Source organism: Sander lucioperca, chromosome 1 (genome assembly GCF_008315115.2).
Source record: "Sander lucioperca isolate FBNREF2018 chromosome 1, SLUC_FBN_1.2, whole genome shotgun sequence".
In the NCBI taxonomy this organism is placed as follows: domain Eukaryota; kingdom Metazoa; phylum Chordata; class Actinopteri; order Perciformes; family Percidae; genus Sander; species Sander lucioperca.
This window is the reverse complement of record NC_050173.1, coordinates 19,804,385-19,830,449: the sequence shown is the minus strand read 5'-3', so window position 1 is coordinate 19,830,449 and position 26,065 is coordinate 19,804,385. Positions and strand designations below refer to the sequence as shown.

The 26,065-nt window shown below is 40.2% G+C and overlaps 1 protein-coding gene across 2 annotated transcripts in view; it reads right to left on the bottom strand.

Annotated features, from left to right (window-relative positions):
* cntnap2a (contactin associated protein 2a) overlaps positions 1-26,065 on the bottom strand; it is a 358,406-nt gene that overhangs the window by 53,857 nt on the left and 278,484 nt on the right. For both annotated transcript variants that reach the window (XM_031282240.2, XM_031282241.2), the window contains exons 16-17: positions 5,033-5,189; positions 1,971-2,098 (exon numbers count right to left, since the gene is read on the bottom strand). In XM_031282240.2, the coding sequence (XP_031138100.1) occupies positions 1,971-2,098; positions 5,033-5,189 (285 nt within the window). The remainder of the gene's footprint in view (positions 1-1,970; positions 2,099-5,032; positions 5,190-26,065) is intronic.

Here is a 26,065-nt window from a genome sequence, read left to right as displayed (position 1 = left end):
GCGACATCTATGATATAATATTATGAATGCTGCTACCGGTGGGGCACTCTTACAGCAGGGTGGAAGTTTTTTTTGAGGAAAGTATTTGAAAACTTCCACAGAATGGGCCAGAAAACATCTGGATGTCCCTGACTGACTGCACATTGTTGCTATGTGCAGGTACGACATGTGTGAGCACAGTAGACCATGTAACCATGACTGCAGTCAGAGGCTTCCCCACTAGAGCAAAGAGAGAGATAATCACCATATCATTAACCTTTTAGTGTATATCATAGCTTGAAGTCAGATTTTTTTTTAACGTGTATATTGTAGACAATATGAAAGCTTTCTATCATTAGCTCCCTTTGCAGCTGCAGTGAATTGCACACCATGCATATGCCACTTGGAATAGCCTATTCAGGTCATAATTCAAGTATTCAGGTATATCAAGTGTATAAATGTAACCAGCTATCATAAATTCATGTATAGCACTTAGCTCATCAGTATTACAGGATCCTTTCAGTTTCCTGCAGTACTCTAGCATAACTGAATACATCAATAGCGATGGAGACAGCCAGCATTGGCTTGAGTCATTTTTACTCTGAAAAATGCACTGAAAAAGGTTGAGTCAAGCAGAGTGAGGAGTCATTTATTTTTTGTAGGGCACAGGGCATTGTCTGACACCCTGAACATGTGGTCCTACATTATCTCGCTGACTTTCAGACATGAGGATGTGTCTTTTGGAACCAATAGAGAGTACCAGTACCTCTTATGCACAGGTCTTAAGTCAAAAGTTTCAGTGTCTAACAATGTTCTTGACTGGCATGCCTACACTTATCGTGATTATTAAGAATGCAGTGTTCTCACAGCTAATTTATTCAGTCTTAATTACATTTGGGAAACATTCCAGTCTGGTTTTAGGCCGCTTCCCTGCATATGAGACGGCTATTCTGAGGGTCACAGATGACCTTTGGACAAATGATAAAGGAGAAATGTGATCTTATTTATTTTAGGTCTTCCACTGTCCATGCAGTATTACTTGACCTGTTTAGCAATGTGTTGGCATTTCAGACAAAACACTACCATGGTTCAACAGTCATCATAGAGCAATCAACCTTCTACTATACTGTACAGATAAGTGACCTTTGTTGTAAGCTCCATCTCATTTTCTCTATAAATTCTTCCACAGAGTAAAATGATCACACGTTATAAACCCACCTATTTTAAAAGTCTCCTCCAGTACCAGTAACTTTGTTTGTCCAGGATTTTTTTTCTTGACTTGACATCTAGTAAAAAATGTTCCTTTTGCTCACCCTGAAGGTCCAAAAGCTACATAATGTCAACAGGGGAAGTGACTGGAGGTGTTCTCTTGATTCAACCTTTGATGAGGCGTTCACAAAGGTTATGCAGTCATGCCTCTACAACCAGCTGAGAATTATTTTTGAAAATGAAACCACTCCACTCAGCAGCCAACTTGGAGAAAGTCATTAAGGCACATATTTCCTCTCAATTAAGCCATTGCAACTGCAGCCCTCCTGCCTCACTCAAAGGTCCCTTTTACACCTGCAGCTAATCCAGCATACTCACAGCAGTTTTCATTTTTCTGAGCAGGCAGCCTGTAAGGTTTGAAGTTATTTTTTCTATCACAGTGGGATTTAGCTGCTGGCTACATTACTGACCTTTCCACTCTCTTTGAATCAGAGCACCTTTGCATCTTCCGGCAGGAACCCTCCTGTGCGTCTCGGCTAAAGGCCCTAATTCAATCATTCATTCATTACATTTACAACACCTTGTAGCTCAAGGGATTCCTGGTCTTTCATCTCAATATATTCACCCTCAAAATTAAGCTTGTTTGTCCAAGCCAAAAATCATTCTGGATTCAGGAATGGTTACATATTTACCAAGCTGCCCATCAGTCAAAATACTAAAGATTGCTGCCCAATGTTGCATCAACAACTACAACTCAACAGTAGATATCACACAACACTTACCATCTCCTTGGCAACAGAGTGGTCCAACAGTCAGCTTAGCCTCAGAGCCCGGCCTGTTGGTGTCACCCACGGCAACCTGGCTGACTGGCAGGTGTTCTTTATATACCAAGAGACCAGAATCTTCTCTCCTGTAATAATATAATAATAATATATTTTTTAGTTATATCAACATTTTAAAGATATTATTACTACTGTGTAAATGAGAAAAATATATTATTAATACAAAATATAATAATAATAATAATAATATATGAGAGGGACAAAAACAGGTCAAACAACAAAAAGGTTAAAGGATGGAATATATAATCAATACAATATTGCCACGTGCATGAATAAATTGTTACAGTTAATGGATGTGTCAGGGTTTTGGTATTTTGTTCAGTCTTATTGTGGTAGTCTTGTTTTTCTGTTATGTTCTGTTTCCTATTTTATTTTGTAGTCTGTCTTGTCTCCCTTGTCTTGTCTAGTTTACTTTACTTTCTTTGTTTGTTTCCCGCCTTTTTTGATTGTTCTGCCCCACCCTGATTTGTTCCACCTGTCGTGTCACCTGTCCCTCATTAGTCCTCGTTACCTGGTCTGTCTTTGTCTCTTGTCGGATCATTTCATTCTGTTTGCCCTGTATTCCGTTGCCGTGTTTCCTGTTGGATGTTGTTCTCTGTGCTGTTGTGGATTCTGTTTTTCGTTTGTTCCTGCCTGGATACCTACCTGAGGACACTTTGTGTAAGGCTCTTTTTGCTTAAATAAATCACCTCTAACTGCATTTGGGTCCAAGCCTAGTCTTTCCAGACTAAACGTGACAGGATGCATGAATGGATGGAGTGATATTTAAAGTATTCCATGTATAATGTCTCTTGATATCACTAGTCCACTGATAATACAACAACAATACTACAACCATTACAAATTTCAACAACAGCCTTAAAAATTGGAATGAATTTGAGTATGAAATGTTCTAAAGTCTAAACAGAATTATTCGATTTTAATTGTTTGTTATTCATTGCTGTTTGAAAATAAACAGTAAAATCTAATTTATGGCTTTGGGTATGCATGTGTCTGTGTGTGCATACACGTGTGTGTTTCTATGTGCTGCCAAAAATATGGGTAATGAGTGGAAATAGAGTTATATCGGTAATATTTCATAAGCTCACTCAGCCAAACAATGAGACATTAATGCATACGTTATTAATGGAGAGAGCCAGACAGAGTAAGACTTATTTGTAATCTCATCAGTTTTAGAGATGAGGAGGGAGACATGAAAGTAAATGAAATTTCCCCCTCTTGCTAACATTCAGTAATTACTCACGAACAAACATAACAGTATGTACACACACCCACAGACAGCGATGCAGTTGGTTTAATGAGAATATCCATCAGCTGGCTAAAGGAGCTTTGAAACACAAACTGTTGGTTTTGGAGGCAAACATCCCTCTTGAATAAACGCATCATTGATGGTGGCATTCATGATTCAGTCACTTTGAAGTTAGACACCTCATCAGACCGTCCAGCTAAGGCAGACACTGAGCTGACAGACTAATGCAAACATTAGCATCAGCAGGATAGTGACAATTTTAGTTTCAGCACAGTGAAATTGTCCCATCAAAATATCAACGGGTATGGCAGATGTCACTTAAGTTCAGTTGATATAGCAATACAATCAGTGTTGCTATATCAACTGCAGTCTTTCAGGCAAGATGTTCTATTCTTTTTAGGGCTTATGCAGGGATCTTGTTATATGTGAATGTGAACCAGAATACATTCTCTGTAACAGAACATGTACTTATGAAACATAAGAACTTCATAGGTATATTGACCTTTACAATTTAATTTTAAACAGATTATTTTAGAAACAGTTGCACGTCTGAAGTACAGTGCTTTGAAAAACTTTTTCAACCAGTTCCTCTGACCAGCTGAGAATCTGTGGGCGGGCTGAATGACAAACACTCTTCTGTCACTGAAGAACCTTTGAGCAAGGCATTTAACCCCTAACTGTTCCATTGGAATTGCTTTGTGGCTGACAGTAAAAAAACTAGTAATACTGAGCAGATCCCAGTAGGAATCATTACTTCATACACTGTATCCAGGTAGTTAAAAAGCACAAATGTCCTAATTACATCATCCATTGATTACTTAGTTACTGTTACTATGCCTATCAAGCTTTCTATTCAAACACTGCACGTGTGCATTTTTTTTTTTATTACATATTTACAATAACGGTGGCAGATTAGTACTTTTTTGGTCCTCGATTGACAAAGGTAAACAAGTAGCTTCTTATCAGCTTCTTATCTAGTCGATGGCCATACGTTTTGCTGCAATGACAACTTTCAGCAGCTTTAATTAGCTCTAGCTAGCAAGCTTATCAACATGAACTCCCTGTGCTGGTTGAAAACTCCCAGTCTCAGGCTGACTTGGTAAATATGCACTTGATCGCTACATACATGACATTGTGCTGAAAGGCCAAGGCTAAAACAACATATCGCAGGCAAAAAGTCTGCTTTCCCACCAGTTTATGATCCATGGAGAAGACATGGAAATCAATACTGTTCTTGTATTGCAGGCTAGGGTTAGGGTAGAGTATTAGGAAAAAAAAAACAGTTATTCCATTCTAGCATAACACTGCTATGTTGTCTACTATAGAATAACATACTAATATGACCATTTCAAACAATATGTTTTGTGAAGGGCTTTCGGATGAAGCCTAACCAATGTGTTTGACAAACCTAACACTATATGACAGTATATGTGCCACAGAGCCTCTGATAACCCAGATGTATAAGTGATAGGGCAAATCTGTTCAACTAAAGTAGGATGGATACAGCTGGGTGCCCAAAGCAGCATTAGGCAGAATGATGTAAATAACAGATGTGCTGACTCAGCTGTGTGAATGTCCCTGTATGACCCGCTATGCTCCACTGCAGTGGATGCGACCGGAAACTTTTCACTGGCAGCTGTTTCTGCAGACTTTAATTAAAGTCAATGCAATGCTGAAACTGTAGGGGAATTAATCAATTTCGATACAGATTGTTTGTGCTCCTGCTGGACATTTACGTGCGGTTCTGACTTACCATTGTTTGTGGTCGGCATCACAGTTGCAGTCATACTTGGGGTCAGTGCAGTTCCTGTCGATGCCACAGGCACATTTCTGGATGCCAGGCCCTGAGCCCCCCCAGTAGAAGTGCTTCTCGCTGCCCCGACCCACCCACCACGTGTAGGGTGTCCCATCTGGTGAGCACACACACACACACACACACACACACACACACACACACACACACACACACACACACACAAACAATGTGTAAGTTCCTTTCAAGAAAAAGTCACGTCCCTACTGGTTTCTGGCTGAATGTTCACTGTGTCCCTCACAGAAAAGACCAAAACACAAACTTTTGTGAAGGCAATTGAGCTGTGTTACTAAACTGTCCAAACTCCTTCCCCCTGCAAGTGATTGTTAAATCATTCAGTGTTTGAGACTTTTGTCACATTAACGTGATTTATATTGACAGCAAGCAGATGCATGGCAAATGTAATTCATTTACTCAACATGTTTTACACAGCTGGATGTTAAATGCCTCTGAGACAGGCAGGCATACTTAGTCATAGATCACATCTGTGATTTTAGAGATCTACTTAAACACAGATTCAGTGCTGCATTTGCATTTATCTTTGGTGTTATGTGTGTCAATCTGTTTTTTTATAAATGTCTGTGTGAGCGTAGGTACTTCTGAGCACATCTTGACACCCAAACTCCTCTGTGTGTGTATGTTTGTGTGTGTTTTAATGAGTGGATAAAAGGTGAAGGATCACTGCTTTTTAATAAGAAATGTAATATTGGTTTCTTCGCCTTGGATAACGTATTCTGGCATGAGACAGCAAGTATGGCAGAGAGATGGGTTACATTTTTGGTGCCTGGAAATACATCACAATAAAAGCAAGAGAGAATGAAACAATATTACATTTCCCTCTTTATTCCAGAAAAATAAGCTGCATTGTCAATATCGCTTTGTTAAATTCCATCAGAGACAATGAAATCTCCTGAGCCACATTTATTTACAGGAGGGGATTGAAGCTAACTTTTGATGCAGCACAATTGCATTGAGAGATATGAGAAACTGTACTGTATTATTGCACTTTTTATTCTCTGAATTGGGGCTAAACTCTAAAAAGAAAGCTACGGTGTGTGTTTATATCAAATATATTCTTTGTGTGTGCGTGCGTTTGGCCTTGGTGACCTGTGGGTTAATTGTCCTTATGAAGAGAATTAGCCTCATCTCTCTTCAGGCCACTGTTCAGACAAGTCTTTGTCAATAGGATTAACACTGTCTGCTCAAGAGACTTCACAATCCTCTCCCTTTGTTTGTGTGTGTGTGTGTGTGTTGCACTTTTATACAAGTAAGAACCAAGTTTGAAATTCAGACCTTCACAGATCTGGTCAGTGAGGTCCCCAACCACAGCCAACTAAGCTCAGCCCCAGCCACCCGAAACACTGTGCATCTTGCCCCCCAACCCAATTAGTGAGTGTCATGTCATCGTCCTTGAAGCTGATCTGCGGCCACTTTTCAAAGTAAATGGCAAGTGGATGCAGTTATGTTTGCCTCTAGGTCTTCTATAACTTATATAACTGACAGAAACGCGAAGTAAATAAAGTCATTAGGACAAAACGATTGCTACGTAAGCAAAGCAATACCACCTGTTTAGTGAGAGGTTCCAGCATCAAACATTAACAGATGCTATGCTGTAAATCAGTGGTTCTCAAACTTTTTCACATCAAGGACCCCTAAACTGACACAAATTAGACCACAGACATCCATCTGATAATACTTTGTCCCAGGGTCCCCTACCTGATAGAATTTTTGCTTTTAGATGTTTTATTATAGAAAGTGAATGCAACCCATGAGCAAAATAGTCATAAAATCTATCATTGTGTTACTTATGGATGAAATTATAGTGAAAATAAATTATTCCCCTTTTTGTTGGGAACCCCCTGGAACCCCTTCGAGGACCCCTGCTGTAAATAACAAAAGCAACTTAAAGTTCATGTGTGGGCCTCCTGTTGGCACAAACTCTACGATACAAAATTGCAAAAATACATAAATAGATAAATAACGGACTGTCTGCAATTAAAATCAAGTTTTAAATGTAGCTACATTATTGTGGTCAGACTTGTGATGTGGTGCATCTGATCACAAGTCAGGTTGAAAAGACAACAGTCGCCCTGTCTGGTGTGTGAGCCAAAGGGCCCAAGTAAACAAAAACATGCAGTGTGCAACAGTGAGTGAACGCCCCAGAAGCCCAAAGTCTAATTCTCTCACTTTCTGCTTGGCCTCTCACTAACCCTTCCATATCATAACACACCCGCTTTTCAGACAGGTGGGGAGAAAGTAGAACAAGATTGTTTTCATAGAAAATTTCCAACTTGATCCTTTTCATTACTTTTTTTTTCAGTAGAAGACAGAGGAGAGGAGAGGAGAAGTGTTACAGCAGGGCATCAGGTGGAATGGGATCTAGGCACTGTGCCAGTTTAAGTCACCTGTGTGATTCGGTTTAAGCTCTGCCAAAACAAACAACTGAGGAGTGGAGAGAGAAGAAGACGGTGGAGGGGGAGATGAGAGAACGACAGCATGGATGGATGGAGATATGAGGGAGGAGAGATGGAATCATACTGGCAGAGAGTTCATATGGAGAGCTGCAGAGAGAGAGGGTACTGCCAAGATCAGGCTCAGCAGCATGTTTGTATGCGTGATGAGTGCATTTTTAAAAAGGACAGAGTGTGTGCATGTTTGGGTGTACTTAAGTCCTGGGTAATTATCAGAAACCCCACTAGAGAAAGATTAGTCTTAAGAGTGGTAGCTGTATGTGTGTATTTTAATTTTGAATTTGATAAAATACTGGAGGGGTCTTGGTGGGGCAAAAGAATAAAAAAAAAAAAATCAAAGAACAAGGAATTAACTTGTGAAACATCAGACAGATTTTTATAAAGCAGTAAGAGAGACCGAAGTATGCCTTGTCTTGGGAAATGTAGCACTGCCCTGTTGCACCATTTACCACAATAAAGGATAACTACGGTAAATTACAACTTCGGCCCCGTTTACGTAATTTTGACCATCATTGGTATAAGTTATAATAACCTTGTACCCGTCAAGTTAATTGCTGAGATCTGGGAACACAGCGACATTGCTGAAAAGAAGTCAGATAGGGCAAGAAACACAACCAGTAAGATGATCAAACAGATTTTAAACTTGCTATAGCCCTTATTATTTGGAAGAGAAAACAAAGGCGGCTTTAACCTGGAACCCACAAGGAAAAGAAATCCAGGAAGACCCAGGAACAGCTGGAGAAGGTCTGTTGAGGCACAACTCAAGTAAACAACCTGATCCTGGAAGGAAGCCGAGACGACCGTCCAACACCCAACCAGCTGGAGAAAGTTCATCAATGACGTATGCAACCCACATAGAGGGAAGTGGGTTAAATGATAGTTTCCAGACCTACTGTACTTGCCGTAGTTGTGTGCACACACAGAATCCTCGCGTTTCTTGTTGAGATGTTAGTTTTTCTATTCCCAGGTTTCAGCAATTAATTTGATAAGTAAAATGTTATAATCACGGATAGAAACAATAGTAAAATCCATTAAACCTTTAAAGGTTATTCAAACTTCGAGGTTTAAGGGATTTTACTATACTATAACATGATCCAAGCGTATATGTCTTGTCTATATCATCTTTATAATCTTACTGTTACCATGTGTCCTTATCCCTTCCTTGGTCTCTCACAGCAAAATCCCCCAACAAACATGATAAATGTTCACAGAGGAGGAAACAGACATGATGTATTGATAAGGCCTGGGGTTGTGTTGCTCTTCTGTCCTCAGGGACAGCCACACAACACAACTTATTGTGATGGCTTTATCTGTCTGTTATTTCAACATCACACAAACAGACACACTCACCTATTTATCTCTCTGCTTATCCAGAGAGGTTAATGTATACATCTGTACATTTGTAATTTGTACAGAGACTTGTTCTCCCCAAGCAAAGACAGATAGAGCTGTGGAGGGACAAGACAAGAGAGAGAGAGCAGGAGAGAGATCAGGAGGCTGTGAGATACGAATGACAGCGAAAAAGAAGACAGCAAAGAACAGAGAGAGTGATCGCTGTCTCAGCAAAGCGATAAGAGACCTGACAGTTTCGTCCTCCTTTCATAACCAACGCTTTAGCCAGGTAATTAGATCCAAAATGGCGGCCAGAACACTCATATTAATGTCAGAACAACGATAGCCTTTCACTTTGCAGGAGGGCTACTGAACCAAATGTAATTTTTATTGTTTGTATTAGGCCTGAGAAGGGTATTTGTCTGTAGGCCATGCTATAATACTACTTGAAGAAAAAAAACTAAAACACACACACACACACACACACACACACACACACACACACACACACACACACACGATGTCAAACCAGTATGTTGCGACTTGATGACTGTGTTTTTGAAAGTTGATTAATGGATAATATATTATGTAATAGAGAACTTTTGACAGTCCCCAACTCATCAGGTCATTCATATTCTGTTCTAAATATTTTGTAAACCACTGAATTAGCTTCATGCTATTGTGCTATTTATGTAAAAGCAAAGTGATGTGTACATTTTTAATTATTAGGAAATGATTTGCTGGTTACAGCTGGTACTAAAACATGATGGATGGCTGATACAGCAGCAAATTAGACCATGTCTTTATCGAGTCATTATCGAGTTATTAGCTGTTGGGTGTGTGCTGCGTTAAGGCTGACACTTCAGAAGCATGTGGTATTGTTGGAAGCAGCCTCTTATTTGGTCAAAGAGGGGAGGGAAGGTTGGTTGGCTGCTTCAAGCTTATATCACATTGGTCCGCAGTACACGTGTCCATAAAACTCATACTATCCGTTACAAGTACTCATACCCAATGTAACACAACATAAGTGCATGAGCCACACTAAGTTCATATCATGGGATTACACCCCTGCCAGTCTGACCGTAAACTAAAAGGTCAGTGGGTCCAAATGGCACTCCACATGCTCAGTCGCTCATATCCCCAGTCTGGGAAATGGCTTTTTAAGGAAGGCGGTCAGTTGGAGCTGAAATACCAGAATGTCATTCATAACCATTAGATTTGGCTTTCTCATAAACCTGTCAGACATCACCTTTAGTTTGCACCTTTACCCAGTGGTGTAGTCTAGTTTATTGTAGTGGGTGGACTGTGATGATGATGATAAGGAAAGACGACGATTTGCAAAAACAAATAGCTGAAGTGAAAGTTCCGTCACAAAACTATGTTGTTAGGTATCCTTGTAAATTTTTAGTATTTTATAGGTATACAGAAATCCTGTAGCTTTTTTAGTGGGTATACAGCGTATACCTCTGTATCACATAGACTACATTACTGCCTTTCCTGTAGTGAATACCCCTAAAAGAGTGATTATTATTCCCTCTCTGGCCCTGCTGAGTGACAGGTGTCTGTACAGTAAGTGGAATGAGAATATAAACAGTTCATCTGTTCTATGCACTGATCTCTAAGGAGTGTGGAAGTGAATCAATACTTCTCTCTTCTCTAACAAGAGCAGCTACTGTATAATATAGAAAAGAAAAAATGGGCAAGAATAAGTCATATGCACACTGCCAACCCCTTGTATTTGCTGAAAAACACTGTGGACAAAGACAAGAGTTTTTGCACAAAGTCATGGATCAAATCGTCTTTGTCAGGGCACTGTTGGTTTCTGCTCATTGTTTGCATTTCTGTTTGTTGTGCAGAGCGCCCGGTGTCTCCACTCTGCAACCACTGGTCTTTGTTAGCCTCCTATCCTCTTAACATCTCTGTTTTTGTAGGGAGACTGTGGGGAGGCATATTAGCCATGCCCCTGGATCTCTCCCGAGAGCTACAGATAATACCGTGTGTGTGTATATATGAGAAAAAGAGAGAATTTGTGTGTGCCTCTTTCTTTGTCTCTGTCCTTTTGTTTATCTATAAGAGGGCATGCGTGTCTGTGTATTCTCCACTCTGCTCCTTTTAATCTGCCTCTGACTCTTTGCCTAGCTCCACTGTCTCTCTCTATTGTCTCAATCTTTCTCCTCTCCCGGACCACCTATCCATCAATTTACTTCGAGGACCTCTCCTACCTCCTGGCGCTACCACTATTTTCTCCATTTCTATGGCTCCCTCATATTTAGGCCTCTCTCTACTTTACGCTCCCCACCTTCTCCTTGCTCTCTCATATCTCTTGGTCTCAGGGGCCTCTTTCTTTTTATCTCTCTTCCTATTATGTCTTTCTACCTTCTCTTTGCACTCCTGGATCTCTTGCTCTACCAGGCTACTTTTTCTCCCTAGCTCCCTCATATCTGCCTTGCACACCTTTCCTTGCATTCTCATATCAGTTGTTCTCAGTGGCCTCTCTCTCTCTCTCTCTCTCTCTCTCTCTCTCTCTCTCTCTCTCTCTCTCTCTCTCTCTCTCTCTCTCTCTCTCTCTGTGTTTCCATGCTCCATATCTGTCTATCTACCCCATGTCTTTAAGACTCTTTCCTGGCATCTAATCTTTTTATGTTGTCATTAGTCCCACTATAATCTGCCCTTTAATCCATGCTAATTGCAAACTCCCCTTGCCCTGATTCTGATCTGAAGCTGTATTTGAAACACATCCTGCCCTTAACCCATCTATCCCTTACGGTTTTGATCTGAAACGGGCTACAATGCATACCAAAATATCAAACGACTGGGATCTGTAAGTTCTTGTAATTTTTTACCCTTGGTTGAGTAAATGTGGGTGAAATGAGGGTCTGAGTATTCTAAGGTAGACATGCACCGATACCACTTTTTCAGACCAAGTAAAAGTACAAGTACTTACATTTGGCTACTTGCCGATACTAAGTACAGATATGAACAGGGTGCAATTTGCCCGGGGGGATGCGTGGGATTTCCCCCTTTCTGGTCTACATATCCCTGCCTCTGCTCAATAATTTTTTATCCCTTGTGGGGACAAAATGTATCCCCCCCTCAAAGTGATCATCTACTTCACCAATAGCCTAGACCATATATTAATTATATACCTAAAATAGAAGTATTTTAAACTAAGTAAAGCGCTGTAATGTGAACAGTCTATAGTGCCATAGAACAGCAGTTGCTGGTTGTATTTAGCCGCTACAGCGCTCCGGGACGCCGGCTACCAGCGGCAGTTGTTTATCTGCCAACAGGTGACTGGGAGCCGGATACAAGCACCGCCAGATGAAGGTCCTTTCATGGTAGTGGAGTTACGCCAGAAAAAGTGAGCGTCATGTGCCGATGACAGTTAAGTTTAGGCACCAAAATGACCTATTAAGTTTAGGAAAAAGATATGATTTGGATTTAAACACGAGGAAGGAACGAATGAGTGTTTCCTGGGTGAAAGTATTTAGTTTTCGCCGCAAAGTGAACTCCACTCTCCGGGTTGAAAGTGATGTGTTTTATGTTGACACCACATTGTGCTATTTTAGTTCCAGATTATTTTCCACTGGATACTGAAGTGCATATTTAAATGTTTTGGCATGCCTGGCCGAGAGGCACTTTATGCATGGTATTGGAAGGGGGATTTAATTCTTGCATGTTTTGTTGTGCATGATCAAAAAACATCCCCCCCTCTGCTTTCAAAATCGCACCCTGGATATTAGTACTTAATAATACCATTACAGTTTAAACAATGACTTTGAAAACATGTATTATTTGCTCCTGAATGCATCATGACATTACGAGGTGTATTCATTTCACAATTATAGTTATGCAATAGATAAGCCTGCCATTCTCTTTAGAATGATGATATTAAATGATAAAAGATTTCTCAAAGTAACTTTTGTTTTGTCTTGTGCCATCTGCTGCCAAAAGCACAGATACATTCTATTAAACCCTTCTTTTTGGTGGTGGGAGGAGGAGGTTAAAGAGGAACAGAGTAGAAATGAGTTCGCTGTTGCCTGCAGTGCATGCAATGTCAGGCGAGACTTCTCCGCTGTCTACCTCAGAACACACAGCAGAAAGGCCGGGGAAAGATAAGTTTTTTTTTTTTTTTTTTTTTACAATTTCTACCTGAGAGCACCCACCTCTCTTAGAGTTCTGAGGCCGAGCCTCCTCCCCCCGCTGTTCAGCATAATGTTATGCTCTAGTAAATTCACTCTGCATACCTCTGCACCCATTTACAACTCTTCACGGGTCATCACAGAGTGTATTCGGCTATTAAATGAAAAACACCTCAGAAAGGGGAGAGGAAGGAAAATTAATATCGATGGTTGTGCCCCTAATTGGCTTGTCTGCTTGATAAAGGACACAATAACCCAACTCTGCTGCAATCACCCCCCCCTACTCTAAAGTACGCACATAAGCAGAATATGTGCACACACAAAAACACACACCTCCGGCAGCCGTTGAAAACTGACAGAAGTGGAGGCTGAAGACCATAAACAACCATAATCATGATTACCGCAGGGTAATCTCGATCAGGGTGTGTGTCTGTGTGTTTATGACTGAGTCAGATTTAGTGCCGTGTCCCCTCAGGTCAAGGCCGATGGACAGATGTGTCATGAGGAAAATGGCTTCTGCCAAGACACACTCGTTTTTCACTCTGCTATTTTACTCAAACCATCCACCGTCCTTCATATCCGTCAGGCTCGTCATATGGATGGGGATACAGTGAACAACACTCATAATTACAGAGGAGGATGGACAGGGCATAAACAATGAGAGAGAGAGAGAGAGAGAGAGAGAGAGAGAGAGAGAGAGAGAGAGAGAGAGAGAGAGAGAGAATCGGTCTTGTCAGATGTTTTAAGGGATTATAGGTGAGAGAGGGAAAACAAGTGCAGCTCCTTTACAGGATCTCAGTGACAAGTGTGGATGATGTAGTTAAACGTAAACTTTCACTGCCAATCTTTGACTTCACTGCATTAGGTACTTCTTGATCAAGAAAGAAAAACAAGTAGGGCAAAACTAGTTACCTGAGCAGTATGTCAAGACTTTGTGGCGAAACATTCCAAGTGTTTCATCAAGGATGTCAGAAAGGGACATTTTCTCACATGCTCCTTCAAGCATAAAACCTATGTTTTTTTTTAGTCTATATGCAGAGGACATATAGACTGTGGAGAAACATGGATATAGCATCTGTGATGTCACACATGGTTTTAGCTCAGATTTTTGTTTATAACAAGCTGCCAAAGCTAACATTATATCAAGCTGACACAGTCATAAGCGTCCCCTCTTCAAGTGTTAATGTTTTCCTCCGAGGAATAATAATTTTTTCAAAATATTCATCAAGGACACAACAAGATGTTCAACATTCAGCTGCGGTGTTTGCTGCTTGGTAAACACACACTTGAGAGGATTAGGATTAAGTAAAGCAAAACGATAAAAAGGCATTTTGTAACACTGCCAGAAGAACAAAAACCTGGTACTCTCTGACTAGTTGGAGCCATAGTGCTGTTTGAAGAAGACGCAGAAGAAGATATACTTTTAATGATCTCCCAAGGAGAAATTACATTTTTACACACGTTACATTACACACAGGCACACACAGGAACTTATACATGCACTAAATAGAGAGATGTCAGAGTGAGGGGGCTGCCCATTAAAGGCACCTGAGCAGTTGGGGGTTTGTTGCCTTGCTCAGGGGCACCTCAGCAGTGCCAGGATGTGAACTGGCACCGCTCCAGCTACCAGTCCACACCGTACTTGGTCTGTACGGGGACTTGAATCGGCAACATTCCGGTTCCCAAGCCCGGTTGCCTATGAACTGAGCTATGGCTGCCCCTGCTGCAGATACATTGTTGAAGAGTTTGCATTTGGAGTAAATACTCTGAATGAACAAATGGCTGCTTGCCTTTCCAGTCTCCAAATCTTCTATATACCTTTCAGCTTTTTGGCCACATATTACTTAACAGGTCTCACATGTAGTCAGTTGATAAAAGACATCAACTGACTACAAAAAAGTGAGTAAATGAATAAATAATACACTACAGCCCTAATTACAAACACCTCACATCACAGTTTCACAGTTCAGCACTGAGGTGCAAATAAGCTTTAAACTGAACTGCACCTGTGTTCATGCACCCACACACTCAAAACATACAAGCCAGAAATTCCTAAAACCCTGGTTATAAAATGACTTTCCAACGCACACACTGACTCTGACCCCGTATAGTAAAACAGACCTTGCTCCATAATTGCTAAATTCGAAAACTTCAAACGGAAAGAACTTGTAAAGAAAGAGCAAAGGAAGTGAGCGGAAAGGGACAGCATTCATCATTAAGGTTGGGTAGCGTTTGAATTTTTACGATTCCAATGTCGAACTGGTACTTTTAAAACGATTCTGATTCCTAACCGATTCCTAAACCGATTCTTGAAAAATGACATCAAAGAAAGGCTCTTTTATGGAATTTTTTTTTAAATTGAAAATTATTTCAATTTAACAATATATTAACGTTTTAAAGTACTTAAATATATAATAAGTAAACCTAAGTCACCTAACACAACTACAATAATTTAACAAATAACAGTTACACTATTAACAAGTAACAACAAAATAAATGTTGAGTTGGTATGCCAACCAGCTTCAAACTTTAGCAGTTCTTTTGCAGAAAAATGACCATATTTGCCTTCTCGGAGCGTGTACAAAAAGCCGTCTATCAGCAGTGATAGTAGAGTGCATGTCCGAGAATAGCGCGGACAGACACAAGAGTCTGCCGCTGTCCGGAGCAACAGAGGGAAAATATTTCAGTCGGAACCGAAATGAGGGACCAAAATTTGCGTTCTAATCCGGTCCGAATAATACCGTTTGTGTAGGAACCGGATCCATAGTGGAACCGGGTTTCGGTACCCAACCCTATTCGTCATGAACGATCAGTTCTGCAGAGAAACAAGCAAACAATGGAAGATACTGTATCCCAGTATTAAGCCTACTACCCACCGAGCCGATAATCGGCCGTTGGACAGTCTGGCGAGGTCAGTGACTCGAGTCTGTTTGTGTTCCGTGCCGTCATCCGTCCGAGGGGCCGTCGTCCTTCATTTTGGCCGGCAGTCGGACTCAAATGACCCATCTGATTGGTAGAGTGCTAACCCGGAAACGGGGAGCGGAATGAGCGTGACTAAAGTCTCTCAAAATCTGACGAAAATCTTTTAAACTGACCTTTGTCGATCTGAAATGAAGACAGATTCAGCAACTGCATGGCCCATTTCTCACTTAACATGTTTTCAGAAACACGTTTCGGTGAACTATTTTAGTACAATATGAGATCGTATTCTGAACGAGCTGCCATGACAGTCTGTCTTTGAATTTCCGGAGAAACAAGACCCAAGTGACGCGTTCGTCAAATCAGCTGCCGGTTTTCATTTTTGGGCGACAACACAGATTAGTGCCACCTGCTGTTATGGAGAAGGACATTCTGTTGAAAATATCACAGATTCATGCCCCCCAGGTATTGATCCTAATGGCACTTTACAAGTGAATGAATCTGAAAATGTTTTCTGCAGGGTAACATGTAATTCTAGTACTATTCCAGTTATAATCAACAATAGACCATACAAAGTGTTGAATCCCCTAAGTAATAAGAAGTTGACTGCAAACATAGTCAATTTAGCATCCAGTTCACGTCAGCCACAGGTAACCAAAAAAGGGGCAATACTTAACAACCTAATTGGAATTACAACTACCACTGCAATGATAGAACAGGATAGGAAAATTAGATGCGGTCTACTAAATATCAGATCTCTGTCTTCTAAAGCAATACTAGTAAACGAATTGATATCCGATAATCAAATTGATCTATTCTGTCTAACTGAAACCTGGCTGGGCCATGAAGATTATGTCAGTCTAAATGAAGCCACTCCTCCCACTCATATTAATACTCAAATTCCTAGAGGCTCAGGCCGAGGAGGGGGAGTTGCAGCCATATTTGACTCAAACCTGTTAATTAATCCTAAACCTAAACTAAATTATAACTCTTTTGAAAATCTCGTTCTTAACCTTCAGCATCCAACATGGAAAACAGTACAGCCAATTATATTTGTTGTTGTCTACCGAGCACCAGGTCCATATTGTGAATTTTTATCGGAATTCTCAGAGTTTTTATCATGTGTAGTCCTAAAATCAGACAAAGTACTTATTGTAGGTGATTTTAATATCCATGTGGACGTTGACAGCAATAGCCTTAGTACTGCTTTCAACTCACTACTAGATTCAATTGGTTTCAGTCAGAGTGTGCACGAGGCCACGCACTGTTTTAACCACACCCTTGACCTTGTGCTGGCATATGGCATCAAAATTGAAGACGTAATAGTATTCCCGCAAAATCCTTTATCAGACCACTTCTTAATAACTTTCGAATTCTTACTACCCGATTATACGAAATTAGATAAAAGCTTCTACGCTAGAAGCCTATCTGACAGTGCTATAGCTAAATTTAAGGAAGATATTCCAACAGCACTAAACTCATTAACGTGCCATAATATAACAGAGGATCTTTATGTAAACTTTAGTCCCTCTCAAATTGATCATTTCGTAGACGATGCTACGGCCTGCCTACGGACGACTTTAGACTCTGTTGCTCCCCTTAAAAAGAAGACGATGAAGCAAAGGAAACTAGCACCTTGGTATAACTCCCAAACTCGTAAATTAAAGCAAATCTCGCGCAAACTTGAAAGTAAATGGCGTTCCACCAAACTGGAAGAATCTCGTTTAGACTGGCAAGACAGTCTGAAAACCTATAGGAAGACCCTAAGAAAGGCCAGATCAGACTACTATTCATCACTAATAGAAGAAAATAAGAACAACCCAAGGTTTCTTTTCAGCACTGTAGCCAGGCTGACAGATAGCCACAGCTCTATTGAGCCATCTATTCCTATAGCTCTGAGTAGTGACGACTAAACGATAAAATTATAACAATTAGAGATACTATTCATCACCTCTTTCCCCCAACCTCTAATGGGTCACCTTTAACTGACAGACTGCTAGAAAGAACGACTAGACCTGACATATACTTAGATTGCTTTTATCCTATAAACCCTCAACAATTAATGCTAAAGGTCTCTTCAGCTAAGCCATCTACCTGTCTCTTGGACCCCATCCCAACGAGGCTACTTAAAGAAGCGTTACCCGTGGTTAACACTTCATTGCTAGATATGATAAATATGTCTTTATTGACAGGTTATGTACCGCAGTCATTTAAAGTAGCTGTGATAAAACCTCTACTGAAAAAACCCACCCTCGATCCTGAGGTCTTAGCCAACTATAGACCTATATCTAACCTTCCCTTTCTCTCCAAGATCCTTGAGAAAGTAGTCGCTAATCAGTTATGTGATTTTCTACATAGCAATAGCTTATTTGAGGACTTTCAGTCAGGATTTAGAAAGCATCATAGCACAGAGACGGCACTGGTGAAAATCACTAACGATCTTCTAACTGCATCAGACAAAGGACTTGTCTCCGTACTTGTCTTATTAGATCTTAGTGCTGCATTCGATACTATTGACCATACCATCCTCTTACAGAGACTGGAACATTTAGTTGGCATTAAAGGAATCGCACTAAACTGGTTTAAGTCCTACTTCTCTGATCGATCGCAATTTGTTAATGTAAACAATAAACCCTCCAATTACGCTAAAATTAACCATGGCGTTCCTCAAGGCTCAGTGCTTGGACCAATTCTATTCTCCTTATATATGCTTCCTCTAGGCAATATTATTAGGAAACACTCAATTAACTTTCACTGTTATGCGGATGACACCCAATTATATCTGTCAATCAAGCCAGACGAAACCAGCCAGCTAGCTAAACTTCAAGCTTGCATTAAAGATATAAAATCATGGATGGCCTACAATTTCCTGATGTTAAACTCAAACAAAACCGAAGTTATTGTCCTGGGCTCCAAACCCCTACGAACCTCATTAGCCGAAGATATAATTACTCTGGATGGCATTGCCCTGGCCTCCAGTACTACTGTCAGAAATCTAGGAGTTATTTTTGATCAGGATCTATCCTTTAACGCCCATCTAAAACACACCTCTAGAACAGCCTTTTTTCACCTTCATAACATTGCTAAAATTAGGAACATCCTATCTCAAAACGATGCAGAAAAACTAGTCCATGCATTCGTTACTTCCAGGCTGGACTACTGTAATTCCTTATTATCAGGATGCTCAAATAAGTCCGTTAGGACTCTCCAGCTGATCCAGAATGCTGCAGCGCGTGTTCTGACAAGAACTAAGAAAAGAGATCATATTTCTCCTGTATTAGCTTCTCTCCATTGGCTTCCTGTAAAATCCAGGATTGAATTTAAAATCCTTCTTCTGACCTATAAAGCTCTAAATGGTCAAGCTCCTTCATATCTTGAGGACCTCTTAGTACCTTATTGTCCCACTAGAGCACTACGCTCCCAGAATGCAGAGTTACTTGTGGTTCCTAGAGTCTCTAAAAGTAGAATGGGAGGCAGAACCTTCAGCTATCAGGCTCCTCTCCTGTGGAACCAGCTCCCAATCTGGGTTCGGGGGGCAGACACCGTCGCTACATTTAAGACTAAACTGAAAACTCTCCTCTTTGATAAAGCTTATAGTTAGGGAGTGAGGAGTTGCAGTGAACGCCTAGACCGGCGGGGCAGGGTGTATAGCTGCAGACACAGCACCCCTGCTTTTCTCTGCTTCTCTTTACAGTCATCAGATTTACCTATCGTATAATCAATAATATAGTGCCTCTCCTAGTTATGCTGTTATAATTCTAGACTGCCGAGGAAGTTCCTTCTTATGACACGCTCTTTTCTTTTGTTTCCTTTTATGCACATCCTGTCTCAGAAGTGCTTGTTACTCACCTAGCTCTGGGGAGTTTACTCCCCAGAGTCCTTATGTTTCTTCTTCGCCCAGAACATCGCCTCGGATTAGGGCGACACCAAGACCTGGGTCTTGGGTGCAGCTGTGGCTATGGACCTGCTACACCCTGCTACGCTCTGCGATTCCCTGCAATGCCCGGCTACGTCCTGCTGTGTCCACCGCGTCCACCCATGCTCTGCTGTGCCACGCTACATCCTGTACCGTCATAACCCCAACCGTCAGACACCGCCCACCAAGAGTCTGGGTCTGCCGAGGTTTCTTCCTAAAAGGGAGTTTTTCCTCGCCACTGTCGCAATAGCCACTGCTAATGCTTGCTCTTGGGGGAACTATTGGAATTGTTGGGGCTTTATAGAGTGTGGTCTAGACCTACTCTATCTGTAAAGTGTCTCGAGATAACTCTTGTTATGATTTGATACTATAAATAAAATTGAATTGAATAGAAGTATTATGTCTCTCACTTTTTTGACCAACTCAGGGAGACTGATCAGTCCAACTGCCTTTTCTGCCGAGGGTCGGCCGTCTGGTCTGTGTGTCTGGGCCTTTACACACACGCACACTCCCCTACTTCTATGTACCGTATTTCTTTTTGTTTTGTTCCGTCTCGTTTCATTTATATTCCTGTTTCTGTCTATGTATTGTCACTACCTCTGTTGTACTGCCCATTGCATGAATAATATATATTTAAAAAAACAAACAACTAAAAAACATACAAGCCAGCACATATATGCCCACAACAAAAGTTGAAATTTCTTGCTGTGATACATAACAGAAACAAGTCTCTATAGTGTCTATCAATTATCAAAAAAGCTCTTGATGCATTTTGACTTTGTATTACTCATGAAGGGGATATGCATCCTGCTGACAACTCTGTGCTATGTTCCTCATTGCAACACTTTGTTGTCAGAAGCATGATGGATTTCAGGCTTTTATCCTTAAAGACTTTTTTTTTTTCTTAAGTTCTGACTTGCTTAACTTCTTCTTTTTTCACTATTATGGTCCAGCTGTGCTGCTACCCAAACAACTGCTACTCTGTTGCCATTTACTTTTTCTTTCTTTTTTCGTATTCTCACATGGCATGATCAAACACCACACCCATCACGTCGCATCCTGGGTAAAATGTATTTAAGTGAAGAAAGAAAACCGGGGAAGAACGAAGGAGAAAGAGATGTCAACATTCATCAAAAAGAGCTGTGTTTGCGTCACTCTGTGTTGCTTTATTCCTGTCAATACTGATTTAAATACTTGGCGGTGGCTTAACATTGTTGATCTGTTTCTGTATGTCTTAATGAGAATTATCAACTTTCAAAATATTCTGGCCTTAAAAGTCTCAAGTATACAGTATAGTCTTGCAGATTGCTCACGAATTATATTAGGATTCAAGGATTTAATCATTGCATCAGCTTTGAGGATGTAGTGCAAGCATTTATTACAGTCTAAGATGATGAGAGCCACAGCTATGTCGAAAAAAAGAAAACATTTCAGATCTATACACCACACTGTTCAAAGGAGAACAAAGAATAACCTCTGACACTCTTCTCTCATCCAGACTGCTACATTCTTTTCCCTGCTCTTTGTTTGCAGCTGATCTGCAGATGAAGAAGTTGACCTCAGCGGACCAGACACTAACCTTCTGGGCTTCTCCCTGAGCACACAAAGACGGGCAACCTTCTTTATCTTATTCTACCTCTCTTACACAATCAGTCTCTGTTTTCAGCTTGGTCTGCTCACTCTGCTGCTTTCTGCCCCTTTGGTATTCCCGTCTCCCCTTCTCTCCGTTCCCTCTCCCCTCCTCTCTCTCACTGCCCCGCTGTCTCCATCTTAGCTTGAGTTATTGATTTTTGTAAAGGTTGACTGCAGCTGCTGCCTTCCTTTCTCTTTTCTCTCACTCTCTAACTCCCTCTTCTTTCCTCTTCTGCTTTTCTATCTTTCACCCTCATCTCCTTCGCCGAGTCTACTACTCTCTTTTACTAAAATTCACTTTGTTTCTTTCAGTCGCTCTATTTCTTCCACTGTCTCTCTCTCTGGTAGGCTAAACTTAAGGCTAAAACTTTGAGACTTCATCAATCTACATGTTTTTTTGTCCTCCCACTCCTATTCTACATTGACATGGCCTGGACAGAGTGTATTTGTGTCAGCTTGCAACACTGAACAGAGTATACAGTTCGTCTTTCTGAAATATCCTATAACACATAAATCCAGATTTACTCAAATGTCTGCTTCGAGAGGATGCGTCCAAAAGAGAACAATCCCTGAAGAAAACATTGCATCTGGTAAATTAGCTAAAACTTAATAAAAAAAGAAGTTCAGTCCCTTAAGGCAGGTTTTACGATAAAATATAGAAATGTGAAATGAGACTGTAAATGATAAGGCTCAACCAGCTGAAGTCTTACAAATATACAGATATGGCGCTTATATTTTATGACGTGTGTAAAATCTGTCAATATAATTTTATTAAAAATAATGCATGTATAAGAAAACAGATGTGACTGGAACATGAAAATGGATATAAATAACTTATTAAACCTCTGTCAGGTTAGGATCATATTTTATATCTAGAATACTCCGTGCCCTGATGTAAAGGCACTCAGCACGATTTATTATGGTGATTTGTGATAGTCGTCCACACGGGCCACATATGTGACCTCATATACATTTACCTTTAACATTTTATGTCTCTCTGAGCATGAACATGGACTCTAATAACCACAGTAAAAAATGGGCACAGACTTACTTCAGAGGTTTCCCCACAGATTTTGGAAGACCTTGCTGCATAAATCTGTAAATTAAGGAGGAACAACTGATACTGCTGAAACTGCTGTAACAGGTAATGCTTAAAGATATTCATATTAATGCCACCCGTGCATGTGCAGGCAAGTAAGTTGCCCATGAATATTTATTAGTTCATGGGCATAGGGAATGGAATGAGTAATAGGTTTATATGATTATCTTTAATACATCATGGTCATTAGGCAGCAGAAGTGCCTCTTCTTTTAAAGGTAAGTTCATATTCTTATGCCACATAAAACTCTCACAAACACTTCAGATGTGTCAAACTCACTTTCGAGATTGTTCTGCAATAACGCCTACTGTAACTCAAACCGCAGAAAGCACAACACCAGATTGATTGTGTGAATCTAATATTGTTGCTCGCATAAATCGGTGTCAAGGCCACTAATTCCACGGTAAATGAACACAGAGGAACGTAATCCCACATTTAGTGAGAAACTTAGCACTACTCAACAACCATGCTGTTTACTTCATGCTTAAAAGGACGACTTCTGTGTTACAATTTAATCATCTCTATCTTATCTCTTCTTAAAATGTTTGATATATGTTCTGAGTTATACTGTTTGGGAGATGCACGATATTGGATTTTGGCCGATATTCGATATGTCGATATATTAATTTTGGCCGATGCCGATACCTATATATCCACATCTTTTTCATCTCAAATGTTGTAGATAAAGACATTAAACAAGAAAGAAAATTTGATTCTACCAAAAATCTAACCTTTTTACAAATGTAGACAGACATTCACCCCTGAAAAATAAGTTCATTATTTTACCTGTGTGAGAATAAATAATACGCCAGGGCCACATTTTATTTGAGTAAAGCTGTAACAACTAAGCATATGTTTTCTGAGCTGCAAAGTTGAACAGTGTTAGTTTCAGGCTTCTTTCATAATTTGCAGCAAGTGGAAACTTAATGAAAGTCCAGTTTAACTAACGTTTGAATCACAGGTTCATAGGCTCCTGTTATCTAAAAGATTGTCAGTGCCATGGTGGCTCAATATTTAAATGATTTTGACAATGTGGATGAGGTCGTCGTTATAGGGTCGGCCCAGTTGTGCTCATTGGACCGATGCCGATGTATAAAAAAAATATCTGCCGGTACCGATATGATTGTCAACATATCGTGCATCCTCAGTTTGCATTTGTGTATTCATGTATTTGTTCTTATCTATTTTATTGTCTCTACTTCCTCTATGCTCATGTCTTTTGGCCTTATTCTATTTTTTTCTGCCTTGTCAGGTTTTCTTTTCTTTTGTAAAGCATTTTGTAATATTGTTCCGAGAAGTGCTCTATAAATAAAGTTTATTTGAGGTGGGTAAGGTAATAGGACAATAAAGGCATATCAAGTTGAAATCTTACCTTGAAAAAAAACCCATTCTCCTATCAAAAATGCTTCACACAAAACATTAAGGCACTATATTGTCAAATATATTGCATAAATAATACAGCATTATATCTGTGCTTGGTCATGATGAATTTAGATAAAAACCTGAAACATTTTGTAACAAATTGCCAATTTATTTTCACAAGTGCAGGATTTCACTTTAGCAGTGTTGCTCACCTGCCCATCATTCTCTAATAACCTGTCCATGATGTCCCAGGGCACATGATGTCCATATTAGTAATGAGGACGTGGCTGACAGGCGAGGTTGCACCTGGCTTCTGGATGCTCATTACAGTGTCCTAATAATGGCCTGTGTTCAATAATTAGGAAACTTTTCAGCTCTCTGTCCAATCTGTCCGTTTGGTTGCTATGTTGGCTGGGGGGCAGCACAAGTGCAGTGGTTTGGTTTGACAGCTCGAATACACAGTGTCTGAGAGATCTGTGGAGTACGCATTGGATGTGCTGGTAGAAGCTTCTGCAGGGGTTTACGTGAGGACACATACGGGATGATAATAGGATAAGAGAAAGAGTGAGTTTGGGGGTTGGGAGTGGAAAGTTTGAAAACTTAGTTGTGTCTGAATGTTATAATGAGCATGTGTATTTTCCTGTTTTACTACGCTTTATTTTCTTTTGTATTATGCTGACTGGCCTGGAACCAACTTCTACAAATGATGTAACTGTGTTTGTGTGTGAAGTATATATTATGTAAAATCCCCGCATCAGCTAAAGTTGGTGTGTTTGTGCTTTTTAATAAGAGCCAAAAAAGTTTCAAAGTCCAGAGCTCTAATTAGCGTTTGGAACTTTTCAAGCTAGGTGATGAACTTTTTGTAGTTTGTAGTAATCTGCATTGAAGTTTCAAAGACTATAGACACCTTTTGGAGGCGCTCTTCATGTATACTCTTGTATGAGTCGATAAGTGCCAGAAGCATTGGAATTCATTTAATCATGAGATTGTACCAGTTTTTTTTTTTTTTTTTTTAAATTGATCATAAATATGAACTAACTAAAAACAAAACAGATAATAAGATCCACAAACTGTGTGTGTTTTTGAGACTTTATTTGCAATGAAGATAGACACCACTGCATAAAGTTTGGGTAGATCTGAAACACACCAACAACCATTAGTTATGTATATATTTTGTATGACAGGGAAGACGAATATGTACAGTATTAACTGTTATACATGGTGATTGATTGTCTAAGTATAAATAGAGTCTGTATTTACCTGTAAATGTAAATCCTATTATGAGCTTTTATTCAGTTTTTTTTTTTAATCACTGGAAAGTACTGTAGCAGATATGTAATGCATTAAGTGCTTTGAGTGTAGGCTAAGTGTGTGTGTCTGGTGCTATGCCAGTTAATGAGGGCCAGAATGATTGAGTCCAAGTGGAAGTTTGCAGGTACTGTCTCTCTGCAGAGGACAGCAAATGATGAATACACTTCGATCAATTCAAGACAGGCCTTCATCATTTGTTGGAGCTGTCAGACAGTTATCAGGGCTCACTGTAGGCAGCTGGAGAGGAGGCCTCGTCCATAATTGAAAATTGAGTTTAGAAATGTCACATGTATCCGTCCATCTACATTTCAAGCTGGGGAATCCCCAAAGAGACTTGACACTACTTATCAATCTAAACCTCAACATTTTAGTCAATAGAGACAATCGCCAGCAGCGGATTTGTTCATTTTTAACAAGGGGCATGTTCGCCAGCTTCTTTTTGAGAATATGCCGCGGGCAGTACTTATGTTTATATGATTCTTTGAAAGAAACGCTTGTGTTTTTCTGTTTTTACTTACTGTGTATATGATTTAAAAGTTAACAGACAGGTCTCATTTCATCTGAAGATGCTCCCATTTGTGTTATGTAAAGCTGCTGCAGCATTTTTCCGGCCCTGCAATTATTCTTTGATAGTAATTTTTGAAAACAAAAACAGATGCTTTAACCTTTAAATCACCAGCCGAGTAACCTTTATACTCTTTTGCCGCAGGACAAGGCTGCCAATTGCACAGGCCAAGATTGAGCTTTATCAAAAGGAAAAAAAATGTGACTAGGTCTAGGGCTTATCCT